This window comes from Lynx canadensis, chromosome B1 (assembly GCF_007474595.2).
Source record: "Lynx canadensis isolate LIC74 chromosome B1, mLynCan4.pri.v2, whole genome shotgun sequence".
In the NCBI taxonomy this organism is placed as follows: Eukaryota; Metazoa; Chordata; class Mammalia; order Carnivora; family Felidae; genus Lynx; species Lynx canadensis.
This window is the reverse complement of record NC_044306.2, coordinates 201052512-201070117: the sequence shown is the minus strand read 5'-3', so window position 1 is coordinate 201070117 and position 17606 is coordinate 201052512. Positions and strand designations below refer to the sequence as shown.

The following is a 17606-nucleotide window of genomic DNA, read 5'->3' as shown; positions in this document are numbered from 1 at the left end:
TCTGAGTCAGCCCTGAACCCCGGGCCCTGACCATGGCCGGGAGGTGCTTGGCAAGCTAGCGGTTCAGTGGGCAAGCGACCACGAAAAGAGATTTGCTCCGCTGCCCGTGGAAAATGGAAAATCCCGGCCGGAGGGGCGGCCTCACAACGGCAGTGCGCTGGGAACCCCGGGTGGCGTCCAGCTCCGGGGAAGCACATGAGATAAAGAGTTACCCGTCATCGGGGAGCCACCCCCTCAACAGCCCAGTGGTTACCTGTGATGTGCCCTGGGCGTCCTGGGTCATGGTGAAGTGAACCGTCACGGGAAGGTGCTTTATTTGCTTTGTATTTACAAGCACTTTTCCAAGCCGGATCTCATCAGCGCTGGGAGGTAGCCAGGCAGGAATCCCCCTGTCCTTGTACCCAGCCTCACAGCCCAGAGAAGGCACGCCACTGGCCTGGGATCACACACCATCCAGTTTCCAAAACAAATGCCTTGGGGCCCAGGTCCCTGAAGGGACGGGCCACTGCAATGACAAACCGTGGCCTGGGGAGGAGTTTGGGGAGAGCGTTTCTGTTCAGGGCACGGGTGAGAGGATAGTTCAAAGGACTGTGGTTTGCAAGACAAGAAAGGGCACCGGGGCTGGAAGGGTGACCCTGCTCTTTGAAATTTTATAGGGGAGACAGACACAGGGGCAGGTAGGGGAGACCTGGGCCATAGACTGCTACAGCAGGGGACAGCCCAGGGACTGTGGTCTGGACTAGAGGGAGGGCTTGTGCAGGGAGATGAAAAGTTACACACTTAAAAATGTCATGCCAGAGCAGAGATCAAGCTCCTGGTGACCCCAGCATCAAGAATGTGGGAAGCTCCCAGAACGTCTCTGCCCCGGCAGTGTGGGTAGAGCGCCCCCTGGTGGCGTTTACAGGAATCGTTTCATTGTGCAGCAAGTTCAAGTTCCAGGCAGCCCCGTCCCCGCTCTGGCTCTCACTTGTGCAGAAGTCTGTATTGCATACTTGGGACTCCAGTAGTCAGCAAGGGCTTTAAAGCGTGGGCCGGCAGGGTCAAAAAATAAAACACAGCAGAGCCACGGACGTGCAAGTAACACAAAAGGAAAGACGAATGTCTAGTGGTCTTCCACAGAAAGATCAAGTCCGTTAGTTACAGAATAAATACACATACACAAAAGGTCCCATTTTATTCTGAATACTGGTCAAACATTAAAAGTGCCCCAGTGCGGTTTATAGTTGGTGAGAATCGGAACAACCTAAACGGACAATTAGAAGGCCCTGACTTGGTAAGCTAAGGCATCCCCTCTGTCAGAGGTTCCGAGGCAGCCGTAAAACACCACGTTATGGGAGAACTTGTGGGGAGATGATCCTTCCGTATCATCAAATGAGAAACGCATGAGGCAAAAATGGGCATTTTGTAGAAACGGACTTTTGGAAGAATTTAAGTGTCTCTGCATAGAAGAAAGCCCAGGTGGATGGATATATTCTGACACACTGATCGTGTTTGTGTCCGGATAGCTCTGTATTCCTCATTTTCCTCTTTTTTGCTTATCTTTCCCCATAATTGCATGTGAAAGCTGAAGCCACGTAAAACTGGGGGCCGCTGCCCTCCCCCCCCCCCATCCCGAGCACCAAAAGGCAGGAAGGGTTGACAAGACTGAGCGGGGGTGGGGAGGCAGGGAAGGGCAGAGAAAGCTCGGACCCAGTTCAAGACCCGAGCTCTGGTTCTGTTCTCCCTCCGTGTGTGCTGTGTGACCTTGGACCGGCCACTGTCCCTCTCTGAGTAGTGGTTTGGTCACTTGTGAAATGAAGGGCGTGTAGCACCTTCTTCTAGGATGTCCCCCTCCCCCACCAAGTCACCTCCCGGAGGCGGGGGGGGGGTCTGTGTGTTTTATCCGCGGCGGTGTCCCCAGCTCCAGAACAGGGTCTGTCACTTTGCTGAGGCCCGGCAAGTATTTGTTGAACCGAATTGAAGTCAACTTGGGTATCGGAACGAAATCCAAACAGAAGCAAACAGAGCTGCGGTGCTGGCCTTCGACGCTGCCCTCCCGGCTCTCCCTCCTCCCTTCTTCCCTCCTCCTTGCCATCGCTCTCTTGCTCCCCTCCACGTGGAGCCTCTGTCTCCCTTTGTCCATCCTGCTCCCTCCTCTTCCTCTCACGACCTCCTCTCTCCTCCGTTTCCTCTTCTCCCCCTCTTTCTGGTGGTGATTTTGATGAAATCAAAACCCCACACGCGGAACACGAGGCCGGCGCCCAGGTCCCTCTGGCTTTGGGGGCTCTGGGCCGAGGCCCTGCTCTGTGGCAAAGCCCCCGGGGGATTCTAAGGTGCAGCCGGGGTTGAGGTGCCTGGTCTGTGAGGACGCTGGACGTGACATCACACAGACAGCCGGGAGGTCCCAAACCCAGAGAGTGAGCGGAAGATGCTAGAGGGAGGGAAGGGACTTGATTTGGGGGAGGGCCAGGGAAGCCCTCGTTGAAGATCTGGCCTTTACGCGGAGCCCAGAGAAGAGCAGGTTGGCCGGGCAGAGGGGTGGGAAGAGAGGCAGGCAGAAGGCACTAGGGGTGCAGGGCTCTGAGGCAGCGTTGCGGGGAGAAGGGTCCCTTTAAGGAGCAGAACGAGGGTGGGGGCAGTGGGGCCGCGGTTTCCTCTTTCTGCACAGCGGGAAGCGTGGGACATCCGAGACAGGAGAGCAACCTGATCTGGTTTCCATTCTCACCGGGATGGCTCCACTGCTGAGCGGGGTGTGCAGGGAGGGGCAGAGAGAGAGGTGCGGGCAACCCCCGTCCTTCCTAGGAAGACGTGTAGCCAGGCAGAAGGAACAGCATCTGCGGACGTGCAGAGGCAGGCAAGAAGCCGGCTGGGGAGGGGCGGGGAGGCCACCGTGAGCAGAAACCAGGGCGAGGAGTATCAGCCCCCCTGCCCCCACCCCGACAGTGTATTATGTCAGCCTTGAACTGATCCCAGCCTGGGGAGGGGGAGGCACGGGAGGCCTTGTAGGTGTGAGAGTGCAAGCTAGGGGGGGTCCCTGGCACTGTGAGTGGGATGTGGGGGGACGGGAGGCCTGGCTAGGTGTCGATGCAGGGCTCTGCTGAGAGCAGGTGAGCAGCCGGGGGACAGGGGACAGGGGGACGATGTTACCTGTTCTTCTCTGTTACCCCTGCACCTAGAATAGCACCGGACACACAGTCGGAGCCTAATAAGTGTTTGCTGAATAAGTGCTGCATACCTGTCTTTCTGCAAGTTCTGCCCATCCATCTATCGAACGTTTATTAAGCACCTAATGTGTGCCAGGCCAAGGTGAGGGCGCCAACCACATGAGGCCAAGTGGAAGGCTTGACGGACTCAAGGTCTAGTGGGGAAGCAAGGGCAGAAGCAAACAGCGCCCATTAGAACCTGGTTCCAAGTAGCGGGGGCTGTGGGAAGCCGGAGGGGGCCCGTCCCCAGCCCCTCGTGGACGGTGGATCGGCGCTGGGCCGGGTCTGCACGATGCCCTGCAGGGCGGGTGCCGGCTCAGGGAAGCTCCGTCCGCACAGCTGGCTTGCCGTTTGGGAGAGGCCAAGGGGAGGGGTGTCCCCTGGAGACCCTTGGCTGCAGCATTTGGGACTTGTTGACGGTTGAAAGACAGGACTGCCTGGGGCCCCCGGGCAGGCACCTGCCTCTGCTGGGGGGACACAGAGGACCTTCGGGAAAGAGAGGGGACTAGGGAGCCCGGGGGCATCTTGGCCGGACAGACACTCCTCGGAGAACCGAGTGCCACACCTCGTTGTCTGCTGAACTGAGTCGTGCCAATAGGAGGGGTTTGGCCTTCGGACCAAGGGCACTGGGGCCAGGGTCAGGCCTCATGCCCTCTGCTCTCAGCTGGGGACCCGGCTCCCTCCCGAGTCGTTGGAGGAAGCATCCTCCCAGCTCCCTCCTTGTGTCTTCCTCAAGGACGCCCTGAGCCAGCTTCAGGACGAGCCACTGGCCCTGCCCGGGGAGGGCGCCCTGGATGCCTGCCGAAGCCGAGGCTTGCAGACCACCCTCTGCTCCCCCGGCGCCCCTGGCCCGAGAAGTTCAGCAGGTGTGTGGGTGCGTCGGGTGCGTCGGGTGCCTGCGTGGACCTCCGCTGACGGGCTAGCTCGCCTAGGACATGCTAGTGTGCCGGGGCGGGAGCGGGGCGGCGGGGGGGGGGGCGACTGCCCCATTCTGCAGAGGGGAAGCTAAGGCTCAGAGAGGTAGTGTCGCTTGCTCGATGCCACACAGCCGGAGAAGGTACAGTCATTCCCCATCCGCGAGCCTCGGTTTCCTCGCCTGGAAGGTTGCGGCCATTGGCTGTCTCTGGGGCTCGGAGGACGTGAGTCCGTGAGAAGAGCCGGGCCTCCCAAGTGCAGGGGGCTCAGTCACTGGCAACAGTTGTGAGAAAACCCCTAGGAGGGTCTCTTTAACTCTTGGGGTCTTCTTGCCTCCCAGGCCAGCCCTCCGAGGCGTGCTGCTCCTGGGACCGTGTCGGGGCCGGGCGAGGCCCCTGTGTTGTGGTGGCAGGCCTGGAGGCCACAGATGAGACCCTGGAAGATGTCCCAGGATCTGACCGTGGACGGGTGAGGTCGGAGGCTTTCTGCCAGCCCAGGGCTCCAGCCCTACTGCGCGTGGGCGGCGGGAGAAGGGGCTCAAGAAGGGCTTGGAAGAACGTTCTGGAACTAACTGAGAGGGAGATTCAAGGGGATGCACTGTAACAGCCTGAGACCTGGGTGGGGAGTGGGCAGGTCCCCAGCCCGGGGCCGCGGGTCAGTCAGGCCGCACGGAGCCAAGTTGCCCCTCCCAGGCCCCCCTCCCTCCTAGCAGCCCCTCCCCAGCCCAGCCTGTGAGCTGGCCCAGTCTCCTCCCTGGATACATGCACTGAATTAGTATGTCTTGCGGGCCCGGCACTGGTCTAGGCCCAGGGCCCTGCCCCGCCCTGTCCCCTAGATCTCCCACAACTACGGAAATGTCCGGTGCTCTTGGAATGTGGCTGGTGGCCGGTGGCCTGTGGCTACCGTATTGGACACGCAGGGCTGAGGGGCGTTAGACGATGCCCACGTAGATGTGCAGCGGGATGTGGGGAGGGGAGCACAGTAAAAGGGAACATGAACCGTGTGGGGAAACAGTCAGGGGCTTCTTGAGGAAGTAACGTCTGAGCAGAGACATGCATCAGTTGAGAGTAAGCCACGAGGGGATCTGGGGAGGGATATTCTGGGCAGAGGGAAGAGCAGGTGCAAAGGCCCTGGGGTGGCACCAGGCTTGGTGTGCCAGGGAGGCCCGTGTGGCTGGGTGAGGAAGCACCAAGAGCATCAGGAGATGAGGTCTGAGAGGTGTGGGGGACTAAAGAGAGGCAGGGCTCGCTTCACACCTTCCCTTCCCTTCCCTTCCCTTCTCTTCTCTTCCCATCCCTAGCGGACTCCGGCTGAGCCCAGCTTGGATGCGCAGACTTTTCTCCTCATCTGTGGCTGCCCCCCGGGCCAGTACAGGGATGGCTCACTCCTCCCCGTGGAGCTGGCCGGGATTTCGGAGCAGAGGCTAGCAGCTGCCCAGGTCCTGGTGCAGACGTCCACACTCCCTCCCTGGGGGCCGGCCGGGGACCCCCCTTCCCTGCCGCCACTGCTCCTGCTCCGGGAGTCTTCTCCACAAGAATCCCAGATGCGACGGATGCTGGACGCCAGGTTCCCACCTGCCCCCAGAGCCGGAGGACCCACCTGCCGGGATCCCCACTGGAGAAGGGGCCAGAATGCCTCCCTCTGCCACGAGCCCCCCCAGATCTCAAGTCACAAATTCAAGTCACCCAGAGATGTGAAAGGCGCTTGGAAGGAGGGAGGAGGGCCCCCAGAGTGGAGAACCGAGGAGCAGGGGGCAAGGAGGAGTCGGGGCAGGAAGGAGGCAGACCTTGGTGATGAGAGCAAGCTAAGTCAGGAAAGCCGAGACAACCCGAGCCTGGGGGACGGCGTCAGAGCCCCAGAGGGCGAGCCGGTCGAGAACGGGGCCTCAGAAACCCAGGCCTCTGTCTCCTGCCCTTGGCCCAGGCCAAAGCTCCCATGGCCTCTTTTGCAGGAGGAGGCCTCCGTGTCAACTGAGGGTCCCGCACCCCTGAGTAGGAGGTGGAGGGAGGGAGGGCTTTCGTCACCGGAGGAGGAAGAGGCCCCCCCAGCCAGGACCCAGGGCTCCCAGAGGCCAAGTCCAGGAGGCACTCAGCTCCTTGCAGGGCAGGGCGAGGAGGAAACGCTCGTGTGGTCTGCAAATGCTCCGAATCTGCAAGAGGAAAGCCCTGGGGACCAAAGGCAAGGAGAGAAGGAGGAGAAAGCACCATCTCTAGAAGGGTCTTGTCTGGCCCACAGGGATATCCCAGGGGAGCCTGGCCCTGAGGAACGTGAGCACCAGGAAACGCTCTCCCCGGTGGCGGAGGGAGGTCTGACACTGTCTCCCCGATCGGCCTTTCCACCCAGGGGAACTGAACCTACCAGTGATCCGTGGGCTCTGAGCCAACAACCTGACAGGTCTGAGCTCAGAAGAGATGAATTTGGGAAGGAGGCAGAAGCTTCTTCCCAGCAACTCTCCATCCTGCAGCGTGGGGGTGGGGGGCGATGGTGGCCAACCTCCACGCCGGCCGGAGGAAGCAAGAGCTTGGCTCGGAAACAGCACAGCCCCCCGGAGAATGCTCACTCCCAGCAGGCTTTGGCAAACCAGGGCTCGGATATTTGTTTGGCCAGAGAGGTCAGACCCGGGGGGACCGACGAAGAGGTCGGACCAGGCGGGACGGAGGTCCTGGGGACCAGCACCGTTCTCCCAGGGATGGTGCCTGATTCAGATGACGTGGGTCCAGGTCCAGAGTGGCCCTCCGAGCTGGGTGGGAACCAGCCCTCCCAGCCACTGAGAGCCCTTGAAGAAGAGAGGAGAAGGTTTCACCAGCTCATTTCTGGGCTGAAACGAGAGAGAAGCCAAGTTTTACGTGACAACGCCGAGCTGCGGGGCGACCGAGAGAGATGCCGTCGAAAAGTGTGCGCCCTCGAGGAAGAGAGGGAGAGAAATGTGACCAAGATGGCGGTCCTCGAACAGGACAACAGCACGCTGGTCGGAGACATCGCGCTCTTGAAGAGGGAGCTGGCCCAATACCGACAGGTCGTTTCTGACCTGGAAGACTGCAACGGGAAAAGTTACGGCAAAATTTCCGAGCTCGAAGAGGAGAACGAGCAGCTGAAAGGGCGCCTGGCCCAGCTTCAGAGAGCCATGGCCGAGAGCGCCAGAAAATCCAAGGGTGTGATGGAGCACGTCACAATGGAAAACCGGGAGCTCAAGGCGCTGATCTCGGAGCTCGGGGTCAGTTACAAAGAGCTGATGAAGGGCGTGGTGCTGGGGATAGAAGACACGGTCCAGGCCTTCAGGGGGGAGAACGCCCATCTTCTGAGCAGGCTCTGCGTCCTGGAGACAGAAGTCGCGTTGGGGGCCAGCACAGCTGGGGGCCGCTTGGTGAGAGCGGAGGAGGGTCCGCAGGGGGAAAGCAAGATGGTGGGGGGCAAGGAGGGTGCTGTGGAAAGGGGGGTGCAGGTGACTCAGCTGTCAGGGCAACTGACCGCAGAAGCCCACGGGCCGCCCTTGGAGGAGAAACCGGGTCTGGCTGGCAGGTGGATGGGGCCTTCCTTACGCATGGAGAATTCCAGAAATGATGGCAATTCAGCTGCTTCGTCGCTGGTGGGGGGAAGTGCCGAGGTATCCAGTGCCCCGCGAGGAAACATCGACGGAGCAGGAGCGAGAGAAGCACGTTTGGAAAAGGAGGAGAAAAGACCATGGTGTTCTGCAGACCCAGGGCGAGCTCTGAGGGCAAGCAACGGCCCCCAGGTAGGTTGATCTGGAATCGGTGCCTTCTCATCATCTTGCTAACTTTCTAGAGTGCGGAGCGTCCCCTTTCCTCAGGTGAGCGTCCAGCAGCCCTCGGAGGAGGGACGATCATTGTCCCCATTTAGCAGATGCGAGAACGCGGGCACGGGGAACTTTAAATAACTTGGGCCGTCAGGTCGCAGGAAGGGTGGACTCCCACCCGGATGGCCCCTTCCTGTGCACAACCTGAGACACAAGCCTGCCCCTCTGCTCAGGCTGTTTAGACGGGTGTCGGGTGAGATGGCGGCGGAGGGGGCCGTGTTCAGCTTTAACATCAGAGCTCACGTTTTCAGCGGCACCTGGGAGGCTCAGTCGGTTAAGCGTCCAGCTTTAGCTCAGGTCATGATCTCGCAGATCGTGGGTTCACGCTCCACGTCGGGCTCTGTGCTGACAGCTCAGAGCCTGGAGCCTGCTTCGGATTCTGTGCCTCCCTTTCTCTACCCCTCCCCCGCTCACACTCTGTCTCTCTCTCAAAAAATAAGTAAACATTAAAAAAAATTCTTTTGTTTTTTAAGAGAAGAGCTCATATTTTCAGATCCAGGAGATTTTCAAGCAGTCCAGGTCCTAATTCTGCACATTGAGTCTCTCTCTTTCTCTCTCTCTTTTAAAGATATAATTGACATATAACATTGTATAAGCTTAAGGTACACAACGTGTTGACTTGAAACATTTATATGTTTCAATACGATCACCACCATAGGTTGGCTAACACCTTCATCAGGCTCTGCATTGGGTCTTGAAAGGGACAACGGAAAGAACAGAGGCTTTAGGACTCACTCTGAGGTCAAACCCAGCTCTGTACTTAACCACGTCTGTGATTTGGCCAAGACATGGGCTTCCCCGAGTCACTGTCCACACGTGTGGACGGTAATCGATGTTCAGGAATCACAGGAAGAAATGCTCATCACTCTCACGGTGGTCTTGCATATCTGTTAAGACATCTAGCGTTGAGCCCTTTGACCCATATTCTCTCTCTCTCTCTCTCTCTCTGCAGCAATTTTGTCATTCGTTGCAAAGGATTCTCTTTGGGTTTTGCTGATTTTCTTCATTGTATGTCTGTATTTTATTTCACCGGATTCTGTTTACAGAATCGCTCCCTTTCTTCCCCTTTGTTTTGATTTAGTTGGCTTCTCTTTTTCTTGCGTCTTGTGTTGAAAGCTTAGATCGTTTATTTTCAGCAGGTTCTTCTTTTGTGATCTGTGCACTTAAGTCTTTGCAATGCTTGCTGAGCACTGCTTCAGCTACATTCCCCACATTTTGATATGTTGTGCTTTATGTCTATTTGGTTCAAAGTAGTTTCTAATTCCTGTTTGCGGCATCTCTCTTGGCCCATGGGTTATTCAGAAACGTGTTGCTGAGTTCCCAAGCACCTGCTGACTTTTTTGGTTATGTTTTCGTTACTGATTCGTAGTTTTATTTCACTGTGGTCAGAAAACATACACTATATTGTTTTAGTTGTTTTAAAGTTTGAGATTTGTTCTAGCGACCAGGTTATAGTCTATTTTGGTAGGTATCCTGGAGGTCCTTGTAAGGAGTGACTATTCCAGAGTTCTTGAGGATTGTGATCAGTCCAAGGTGGTTAATTGTGCTAATCAGATATTCTGTGTCTTCACCAACATTTTGTCCATGTGTTTTGTTATTTACACAGATACGTTTGCAATCTCTGAGTGTGCATTTGTGTATTTCTTCTTGGCGTTATATTAGTTTTGATTCATATATTTGGAAATTTTCTTTAACGTTTATTTATTTTTGAGAGAGAGAGAACGAGAGAGGAGGACAGAGGATCTGAGGTCGGCTCCTTGCTGTCCGCGCAGAGCCCAATGAGGGGCTCAAACTCGCGAAACTGTGAGATCGTGACCTGAGCCGAAGTTGGACGCTCAACCGACTGAGCCACCCAGGTGCCCGTGGAAACTATTTATAAGATACACGCAGACTTAAAATTACGTTTTCCTGCTGACTTGATTCTTTGATCGTGATGAAGGGTCCCTCATTATCTCTCAGCCTTCTTGCCCAAATTATACTTTGTCTGACATTAAAGTAGGCACATCAGCTTCTTCCCTTAGTGTTTTCATGGAATCCTCAACTTCTTGTACACCATTCATCCTTTTGCATCCAACCCACGGGCATCCTCGAAATAGCATGCGACTGGTGTGTTTTCACTTAGCTCAGTTCCACAGCCTCTGCTTTCCAGTTCAGGTGTTTGGTCCACGTACATTTCACGCATGTGATGATAGAATTGGGTTTTTGTTCTCTTTGTCTGTTCTGTTCTGTTTCTCCTTTCTGGCCTTTGCTTTTGGTATTCATAAATATTTTCTATTATTCATTTTTCTTCTCCGTTAGCTCATTCTGTTCCTCATTTTTTCAGTATTTGCCCTAGAGATTTCAAAGTGTACCTGTTAATTATTTAAATGTACCTTACATTGGTACTTTTAGCAGGTAATGCAGAAGTCCCAAATAAGTGAATAATTATTAATGATCAATGCAAAAATTTTAACAGTTTATCTCCATTCCTCTTTGTTCTTTTCTTCATTTTTAGCATATATATTATGTCTCTGTCTAATAAATGTCACGAGGCGTTGTTACTGTTGTTGTTTAAAGCAAGCAATGATCTACGTTTCCCACATGTCCTCACGTGTCTGAGCTGTGCATTCAGTCCTGGGGATCTGTTTTCCTTCTGTCCGAAGAACTTGGTTATTTCTTCTGGTGAGGATCTGGATTTAGAATTTTAGGTAGGCAGATATTTCCCCCTCTTTTGGCCCTTTGAAGATCTCATTGAGTTGCCTTCTGGTTACCATAGCTTCTGTTCAAAAATTGGTTGTTTTTATCCGAGTCCTTTTTTTTTTTTTTTTTTTTTTTGCTTGGTTTTGTTTTTCTGAAATACATGTGTTATTTTGTCTCTGACTGCTTTAAGATTTCCTTTTTATCTTTGGGTTCTGGCAAATTGACTGTGATGTGCCTGGTGTGGTTTTATTTATATTTATCCTGCTTGGATTTTTGTGAGCGTCTTAAAATGGTAGATTCGAGGGTTTTTTTAATCAAGTGTGGAGAATTTGGGGTCGTTATTTATTCAAATATGTTGTTCTGTCCTATTTTTCTCTCATTTCCTGGATATCCAGAGTTTTTGACTCTATCCCACATCTTTGGAAACTGTTCTGTTTCTTCCTTTTTAAAAAATATTTGTGCGTTACTTTGGATTTTCTATTGACCTGTGTTTAGTTCACTAATCCTGTGTTCTCTTGTGTCCTATCTTCTGATAATTCCATCCTATGAGTTCTTCATTTCATTTGTTCTATTTTTTTGGCTCTAGAATATCCATTTTATCCTTCTTAAAGAGATTCTGATTCTCTATTGAAATACTCCCATCTTTTCATTCATTTTGTCTATCTTCCCTATATTAAAAAAATATTTTTTAAATGAACCATTTTCTTTTCTTTCCTTTTCTTTTCTTTTCTTAAATGGTTCATTTTCTTTTAAATGAACCATTTATTCATTTTTGAGAGACAGAGAGAGACAGGGTGCGAGCAGGGCAGGGGCAGAGAGAGAGGGAGACACAGAATCCGAAGCAGGTTCCAGGCTCCAAGCTGTCAGCACAGAGCCCGACGTGGGGCTCAAACCCACAAACCATGAGATCATGACCTGAGCTGAAGTGAGATGCTTAACCAACCGAGCCCCCAGGCACCCCAATCTTTCCTATATTTTGAAGGTCTTGTCTGCTCATGCCAATATCTAGATATCTCTGGGTCTGTTTTTTTTTTTTTAATTTTTTTTCAACGTTTTTATTTATTTTTGGGACAGAGAGAGACTGAGCATGAATGGGGGAGGGGCAGAGAGAGAGGGAGACACAGAATCGGAAGCAGGCTCCAGGCTCTAAGCCATCAGCCCAGAGCCTGACGCGGGGCTCGAACTCCCGGACCGCGAGATCGTGACCTGGCTGAAGTCGGCCGCTTAACCGACTGCGCCACCCAGGCACCCCTCTCTGGGTCTGTTTTTATCAACTGTTTGGTTGATCTTTGGTTATCTTCTTGGTTAAGTCCATTTTCCATCTTCTTCATGTGTCTGGTAATTTTCAAAATCTTTTGTATGTTGGACATCGTGTAGGATGAGATGTGGTAGCGACTCCTGAGTGTGTCTTCCTCTGGCAGGTCGTGGGATGATCAGCAGACCGTATCATTCCTGTGCAGGTGTATGTGAGTTTCAACCCCGTCCTAGGGCCTGATTGTCCTCCTATGGTGTGGACCTTGCTCCTGGGTCCCAGACTTTCAGTGGTAGCAGCTGAGGCCCCTGAGTATTTGCCGAGGACGCTCAACTGGGGCTTGGCCGAAAGTCTGCCAACTTGGTGACGGTGTGCCACTGCTGAGGTCTCTCCAGCAATTGGCCGACCAGTTGCTCTCCTTTGCGAGGCCCCAGAGTCCCACACTATGCTGCTCAGCTTAGAATTCAGCCAAGGACCCAAGGGGGCATTTCCGGGGCAGTGCCAGGCTCTCTCCTTCCTGTTACTTTGTTCCCCAGACCCAGATATCAGAGCGCCTCTGATCCCCAGCCTCTGAGCCCTCCATCTAGCAGGACCGCCGCACGGCCTGGGCTCCACTCCTGGCCCAGGCTTTGGAAAATGCGCCAGAGAGAAATCCAGGGAGAAATGGAGCTCACCTTGATGTACATCCTTTCCCTCCAGGATTGTAGCCCTGCCTCGGCTGCCACTCAATGCTCGCAAAGAATTGCTTTATGCATTTCCCCAGATTCTGTAGCTGTCCAATCTCAGCCAGTCAGACCTGCTAGGGACTGGACTCGGAGGGGAGGAATATCAAGCTGAGCATTTCAAGGTGGGGAAGGAGCAACAGGCAGAGAGCTTTTCAGGCAGAGGCAGAAGTAAGTGGCAAGGCCCTGGGGCAGGAGTGAGCCTGGCTCACTGGAAGAACAGAGGAGCCAGCGTGGTGGGATCACGTGGGAAAGGGTGGGTGTGGTGTGAGACGGGGCAGAGGGGGGACAGCCTGCAGGCCCCCGTTAGGATCCTTTGTACGTGCAATGGGAAGCCGCTGGTGGGTTTTAAGCAGGAGAACAACATGGTTCAATTTCTTGTGTAAAAAGATCACTGTGTGCTGTGAGGCAAAGGGCCAGGGGGATGCAGGGGAACAGTCAAGACGACTTTGCAGTCAAGAGACGATGCCAAGACACGATGCCAGGGCGGAGGAATTTGGAGCTGAAAGAAGGGAGGATTCCAGACAAGAGCCAGAGTTGAAAGAAATGAGGTTTGTGGATGCACAAGAGGCAGAGCATGAGGAAGCCTCCCCTTTCCATCATCCTAAGTCAAAACCCGATCGTGTTGTTCTTCTGCTTAAAACCCTTCTGCCTTTTCCCTCTTGCACTTGGTGTGAACTCCACCTTCCTTCTGGCGGATCATGAGCCCGGGAGCCTTGGCTACTGCTGCATACGTCCTACGCTCTGCACGCTGGCCTCCTTGCTCTGCCCCTCCTCGACCCCACTTCCTCCTGGGACCTGTGGCTCATCTGCGGGGTCTTCTTTTGGGGGGCATCTCCTCCTGGCACCCCAGGACGGCCTCAGGGTGGAGGTGTGATGCCATTTTCATAGCGTGTCGTGGCTCACAGTGGGGACCTTTACGCCATGGAAATCGGCAAATGCTACAGATTTGTGTGGCCCTTGACCCGCCCACAGAGCAGTTGTGACAACGTTCGCCACCGCCCGCCTGGGTGGCAGTGGGTGCCTCTGGTTCAGTGCCTCCTGGCCTTCCCCTTACCGCGCCCTGCCAGTCCCCCCCTGCAGACAGAGCTCCCAGAGGGCCGTGTGCACCGTGGCTCTCAGCCCAAGTACGGCGTGTGGCTGGAGCCTGTGCCGATAGTCTGTTAGGGAACAAGTGGGTCACGGGGCCGTTCACCAGGCTGCTGGCCCCCACCCCACACGTGCATTCTCCTTAGAACGCATGGGGGTTTTTCTCTCAGGATCCTTGGGGCAAAGCCCTCGTCCAAGTCCTGGAGGGGAGGGGGGGACCGGGGGGGGGAGGACACAGCGAAGGCACCAAACTTCCCAGAAAGGCCAAGTTGTTTTGCAAGTCTTAGAGCCGGATTTCATGGAGCCATCCGGAGAACCCATCTGTTCCTGACAGGGCCCAGCCTGTGCGTCTCAGGCCCACGCTCTGTGAATTTCTATTAATTAGAAGAAAACCACATCCTGCTCTCGGATTCCTTGCTAACGAGGCGGAGGCCTCATCAGCCGTGGGGCAGGCTGTGTCCTCAACACGGTGTTCTCTCTCCTCACCGGGCAGGATGGCTCACCACCCGGGGCCAGGAGCGCGAGGCAGGCATGGCTTTCCCAGGCCTCAGATTCCCAGGGCGGCTGCCTTAGTTGGAAGGTGGACCACCCCAGTGAGATTGAGGGTCCGGGAAGCCTCGAGCTCCTGGGCTCCCGCAAATGGAGCCGTGATTAGCAGATTTGCTCCTTCACAGGCCACTTTCGCACGGGAACTGGGAACTTCTTGATACTCTGGGTCCTGGACCCAGAAAACCCCCTCCCTGGTGATCCCACGGAAGGGCTCGGAGTCTGGGCAGGAGCCGTGTGTCAGAGTCTCTATCACGGCCTCGGTTACAGCAGCAGAACCTTAGAATGACCTGCACCTCCAGCACGGTGCAGAAGGCTTCCCGTGTGCTAACACAGTGTTTTCAGTATTCTTTACTAATTTGGAAGAATGCTCATGGCATGGTATTAAAGGGGAGAAGCAGGATGCAAAATACACGGTGTGTTCAATGTTATGTAGAAAAGAATGTGTGTTTGTGCGTGCCTGAGTGTATGTGTCTCCGTATAGAAGTTACTAGAAAATAAAACTGTAGAGTCCAGAACCATCGGGGGACGCAGCGTCACTGTCATTTAATCACCCTTCCCAGAGTGCTAAATTACCTCTCCTTCCCGCCTTGCTGCCTCCCAGAAGTTCCCCATAACGTCCGTATGAAAGCTGCCCATGTCTGACCCAAAAAGAGTGAGAGACAATTTTGTACTGATTTAAGAAAAGTGGGGAAAATGCAGTATCCTCTTTTATATCAACAGATGATGCTTTAATGTGATAAGCATCTCGTAATTGGATTTGAACCTTAAATTCCATTCATTATACTTTTTTTCAGCGGAGTGGTGACCGAAATTGATTGAAATAGATTCTGGAATGCCATGCCATTTTACGTATTTTTGAAAATATATGCAAAAGATATAGATAGATACATGTGTCTCTTGAAAATCACACTCGAGAATGTTATTCTCTAATTCTCTAGACTCCCCCAACACCCTGATTCCCAGCATGGGCCACACACACACACACACGCACGCGCGTAAGGAAGGGCATCAGAAAGACTGGAGAAAATACACGGATGATCACAATGATTACTCTGGCTAATAGGATGTGGGGTGACTTCTGCCACTTTATTTTCTGAAATTTTTCACTCGAGAAAAAAAACGTAGGCAGAAAAAGAATTAAGAAAGAAAACGGATCCTGTTTGTTTGCTAAGGCAAGTTGCTTTGGAAGATAAGCTAACCTAAGCATTTCGTGCGATCTGTGATTTCTGCCGCTGCAGGGCACGGAGACAGACACCCCCAAAGAGGACCTCAGGCTGTGCATTGGGCACCTCCAGCACCAGGTGCTGACCCTGCGGTGCCAGCTCAGAGACCAGGCTTCTGCCCACCGGGTACTGCAGGTGTCACATGGGGAAGCCACCCGCCTCCGGGACCAGCTCAAGGGCGAGGTAGGCTGGGCCCGCAGGTTCTTTCCCGCCTGTGAATGAAACGTTCCCAGGCTCCGGGGAGTTTTGAGAATAGAAGAATCAGGCAAGATGTCACCATTCCCAGCGGTTTGCTAGTATATATTAGATGTCTCAAGTAAAGATCGGTGTGGGGAAGGAATCCCTCCACCCAGCTAACTTCTGTTCCATCTAAAGGTGGTAAATATGCATAATGGTTTCCTAAAAAGTCTAACAGGTTTTCAACTGTTACGTAAATAAAAGTCCTTCCTCTGTAGGAATGAAGCGAGTGTCCCCTGTTCATTGTCTTGTCCATCGTGATGGAGACGTGAATGTTCACGGGTGATAACATTGCATAGAACTTAGTACACACACACACACACACACACACACACACACACAGTACAAGTAGGACTGAAGAAACCTGAGTAATATTGGAAGATTATACCAGCGTCAGTATAATCGACATGATAACGTTGTCACATACAATAATTTTACAAAATGCTCCCCTTGGCAGAAACAGGGCAAAATTCTCTGTATTATTACTTACAAGTGCATGTAGATCTATAATTAGCTATTTTCTTAAAATGCAAAAAAAAGGGGCGCCTGGGTGGCGCAGACGGTTAAGCGTCCGACTTCAGCCAGGTCACGATCTCGCGGTCCGTGAGTTCGAGCCCCGCGTCGGGCTCTGGGCTGATGGCTCGGAGCCTGGAGCCTGTTTCCGATTCTGTGTCTCCCCCTCTCTCTGCCCCTCCCCCGTTCATGCTCTCTCTCTCTCTGTCCCAAAAATAAATAAACGTTGAAAAAAAAAATTTAAAATGCAAAAAAAAAAATTAGTTCTTCCCCCCCTTTGGCCCCAACCGCTTCTGACCTCCAGTATTTTTTTCAGCCTTATCTACTCATATTTGGTGTATGTATGGATGCATACACAAAAGTGAAATTATACCACCCCAAAATATTCTGCGCCTTGATTTTATCATTTAATAAAAATACTGGCCGGGGCGCCTGGGTGGCGCAGTCGGTTAAGCGTCCGACTTCAGCCAGGTCACGATCTCGCGGTCCGTGAGTTCGAGCCCCGCGTCAGGCTCTGGGCTGATGGCTCGGAGCCTGGAGCCTGTTTCCGATTCTGTGTCTCCCTCTCTCTGCCCCTCCCCCGTTCATGCTCTGTCTCTCTCTCTCTGTCCCAAAAATAAATAAATGTTGAAAAAAAAATTAAAAAAAAAAATACTGGTAATATTTCCATATCAACACCTACAGACTGACCTCATCTTTAAAAAATCTGGCATATGGGGCGCCTGGGTGGCTCAGTCGGTTAAGCGGCCGACTTCGGCTCAGGTCATGATCTCGCGGTCCGTGAGTTTGAGCCCCGCGTCGGGCTCTGTGCTGACAGCTCAGAGCCTGGAGCCTGTTTCAGATTCTGTGTCTCCCTCTCTCTGCCCCTCCCCAGTTCATGCTCTGTCTCTCTCTGTCTCAAAAATAAATAAACGTTAAAAAAATTTTTTTAAAAAATCTGGCATATTATTTTTTCAAGAGGCCAAACCATAACTTATTTAACCAATGCTTTGTTTATGGAAATCCAAATTGTTTCTGTTTCTTTGCTTTACAAACAAAGCTCAGTGAACCTTTCTATACCCCTGTCTTAGGATATGTTTCTGCTACATATGCAAAGGGTAACATTCTAGCAGAATAATTACTGGGTCAAAGGATATGTACATAATTGGCTTTGAAACATAAAGGCAAAGAACCCTCCAAAGTGACTACATCATTTATGCTTCCACCAAGAATAAATGAGGCTAGTGTTTGCCCACACTTGGTACCCCAAATGTTATCACACTTTACATGTTTTTGACAAGCTGATGGATGGAAAACACATCATCAACATTGTGATGTAATTTCTGGCTCCTTTCCCGTGCAGTCTCTGTATAATCAGATGCATTTATACTATACTTAGCCTCATGTCCACGTTGCTTCGTAGCCTTTGTACCCAATTTTTTTTTCCTGTGT

General features: G+C 53.0%; 1 protein-coding gene across 1 annotated transcript in view; it reads left to right on the top strand.

The window, feature by feature from the left end:
• CB1H4orf50 (chromosome B1 C4orf50 homolog) overlaps nt 1-17606 on the top strand; it is a 52851-nt gene that overhangs the window by 17622 nt on the left and 17623 nt on the right. Inside the window, exons 6-10 of the mRNA XM_032593083.1 lie at nt 3847-4048; nt 4438-4565; nt 5398-7830; nt 8508-8513; nt 15441-15608. Coding sequence (XP_032448974.1) covers nt 3847-4048; nt 4438-4565; nt 5398-7830; nt 8508-8513; nt 15441-15608 — 2937 coding nt within the window. The remainder of the gene's footprint in view (nt 1-3846; nt 4049-4437; nt 4566-5397; nt 7831-8507; nt 8514-15440; nt 15609-17606) is intronic.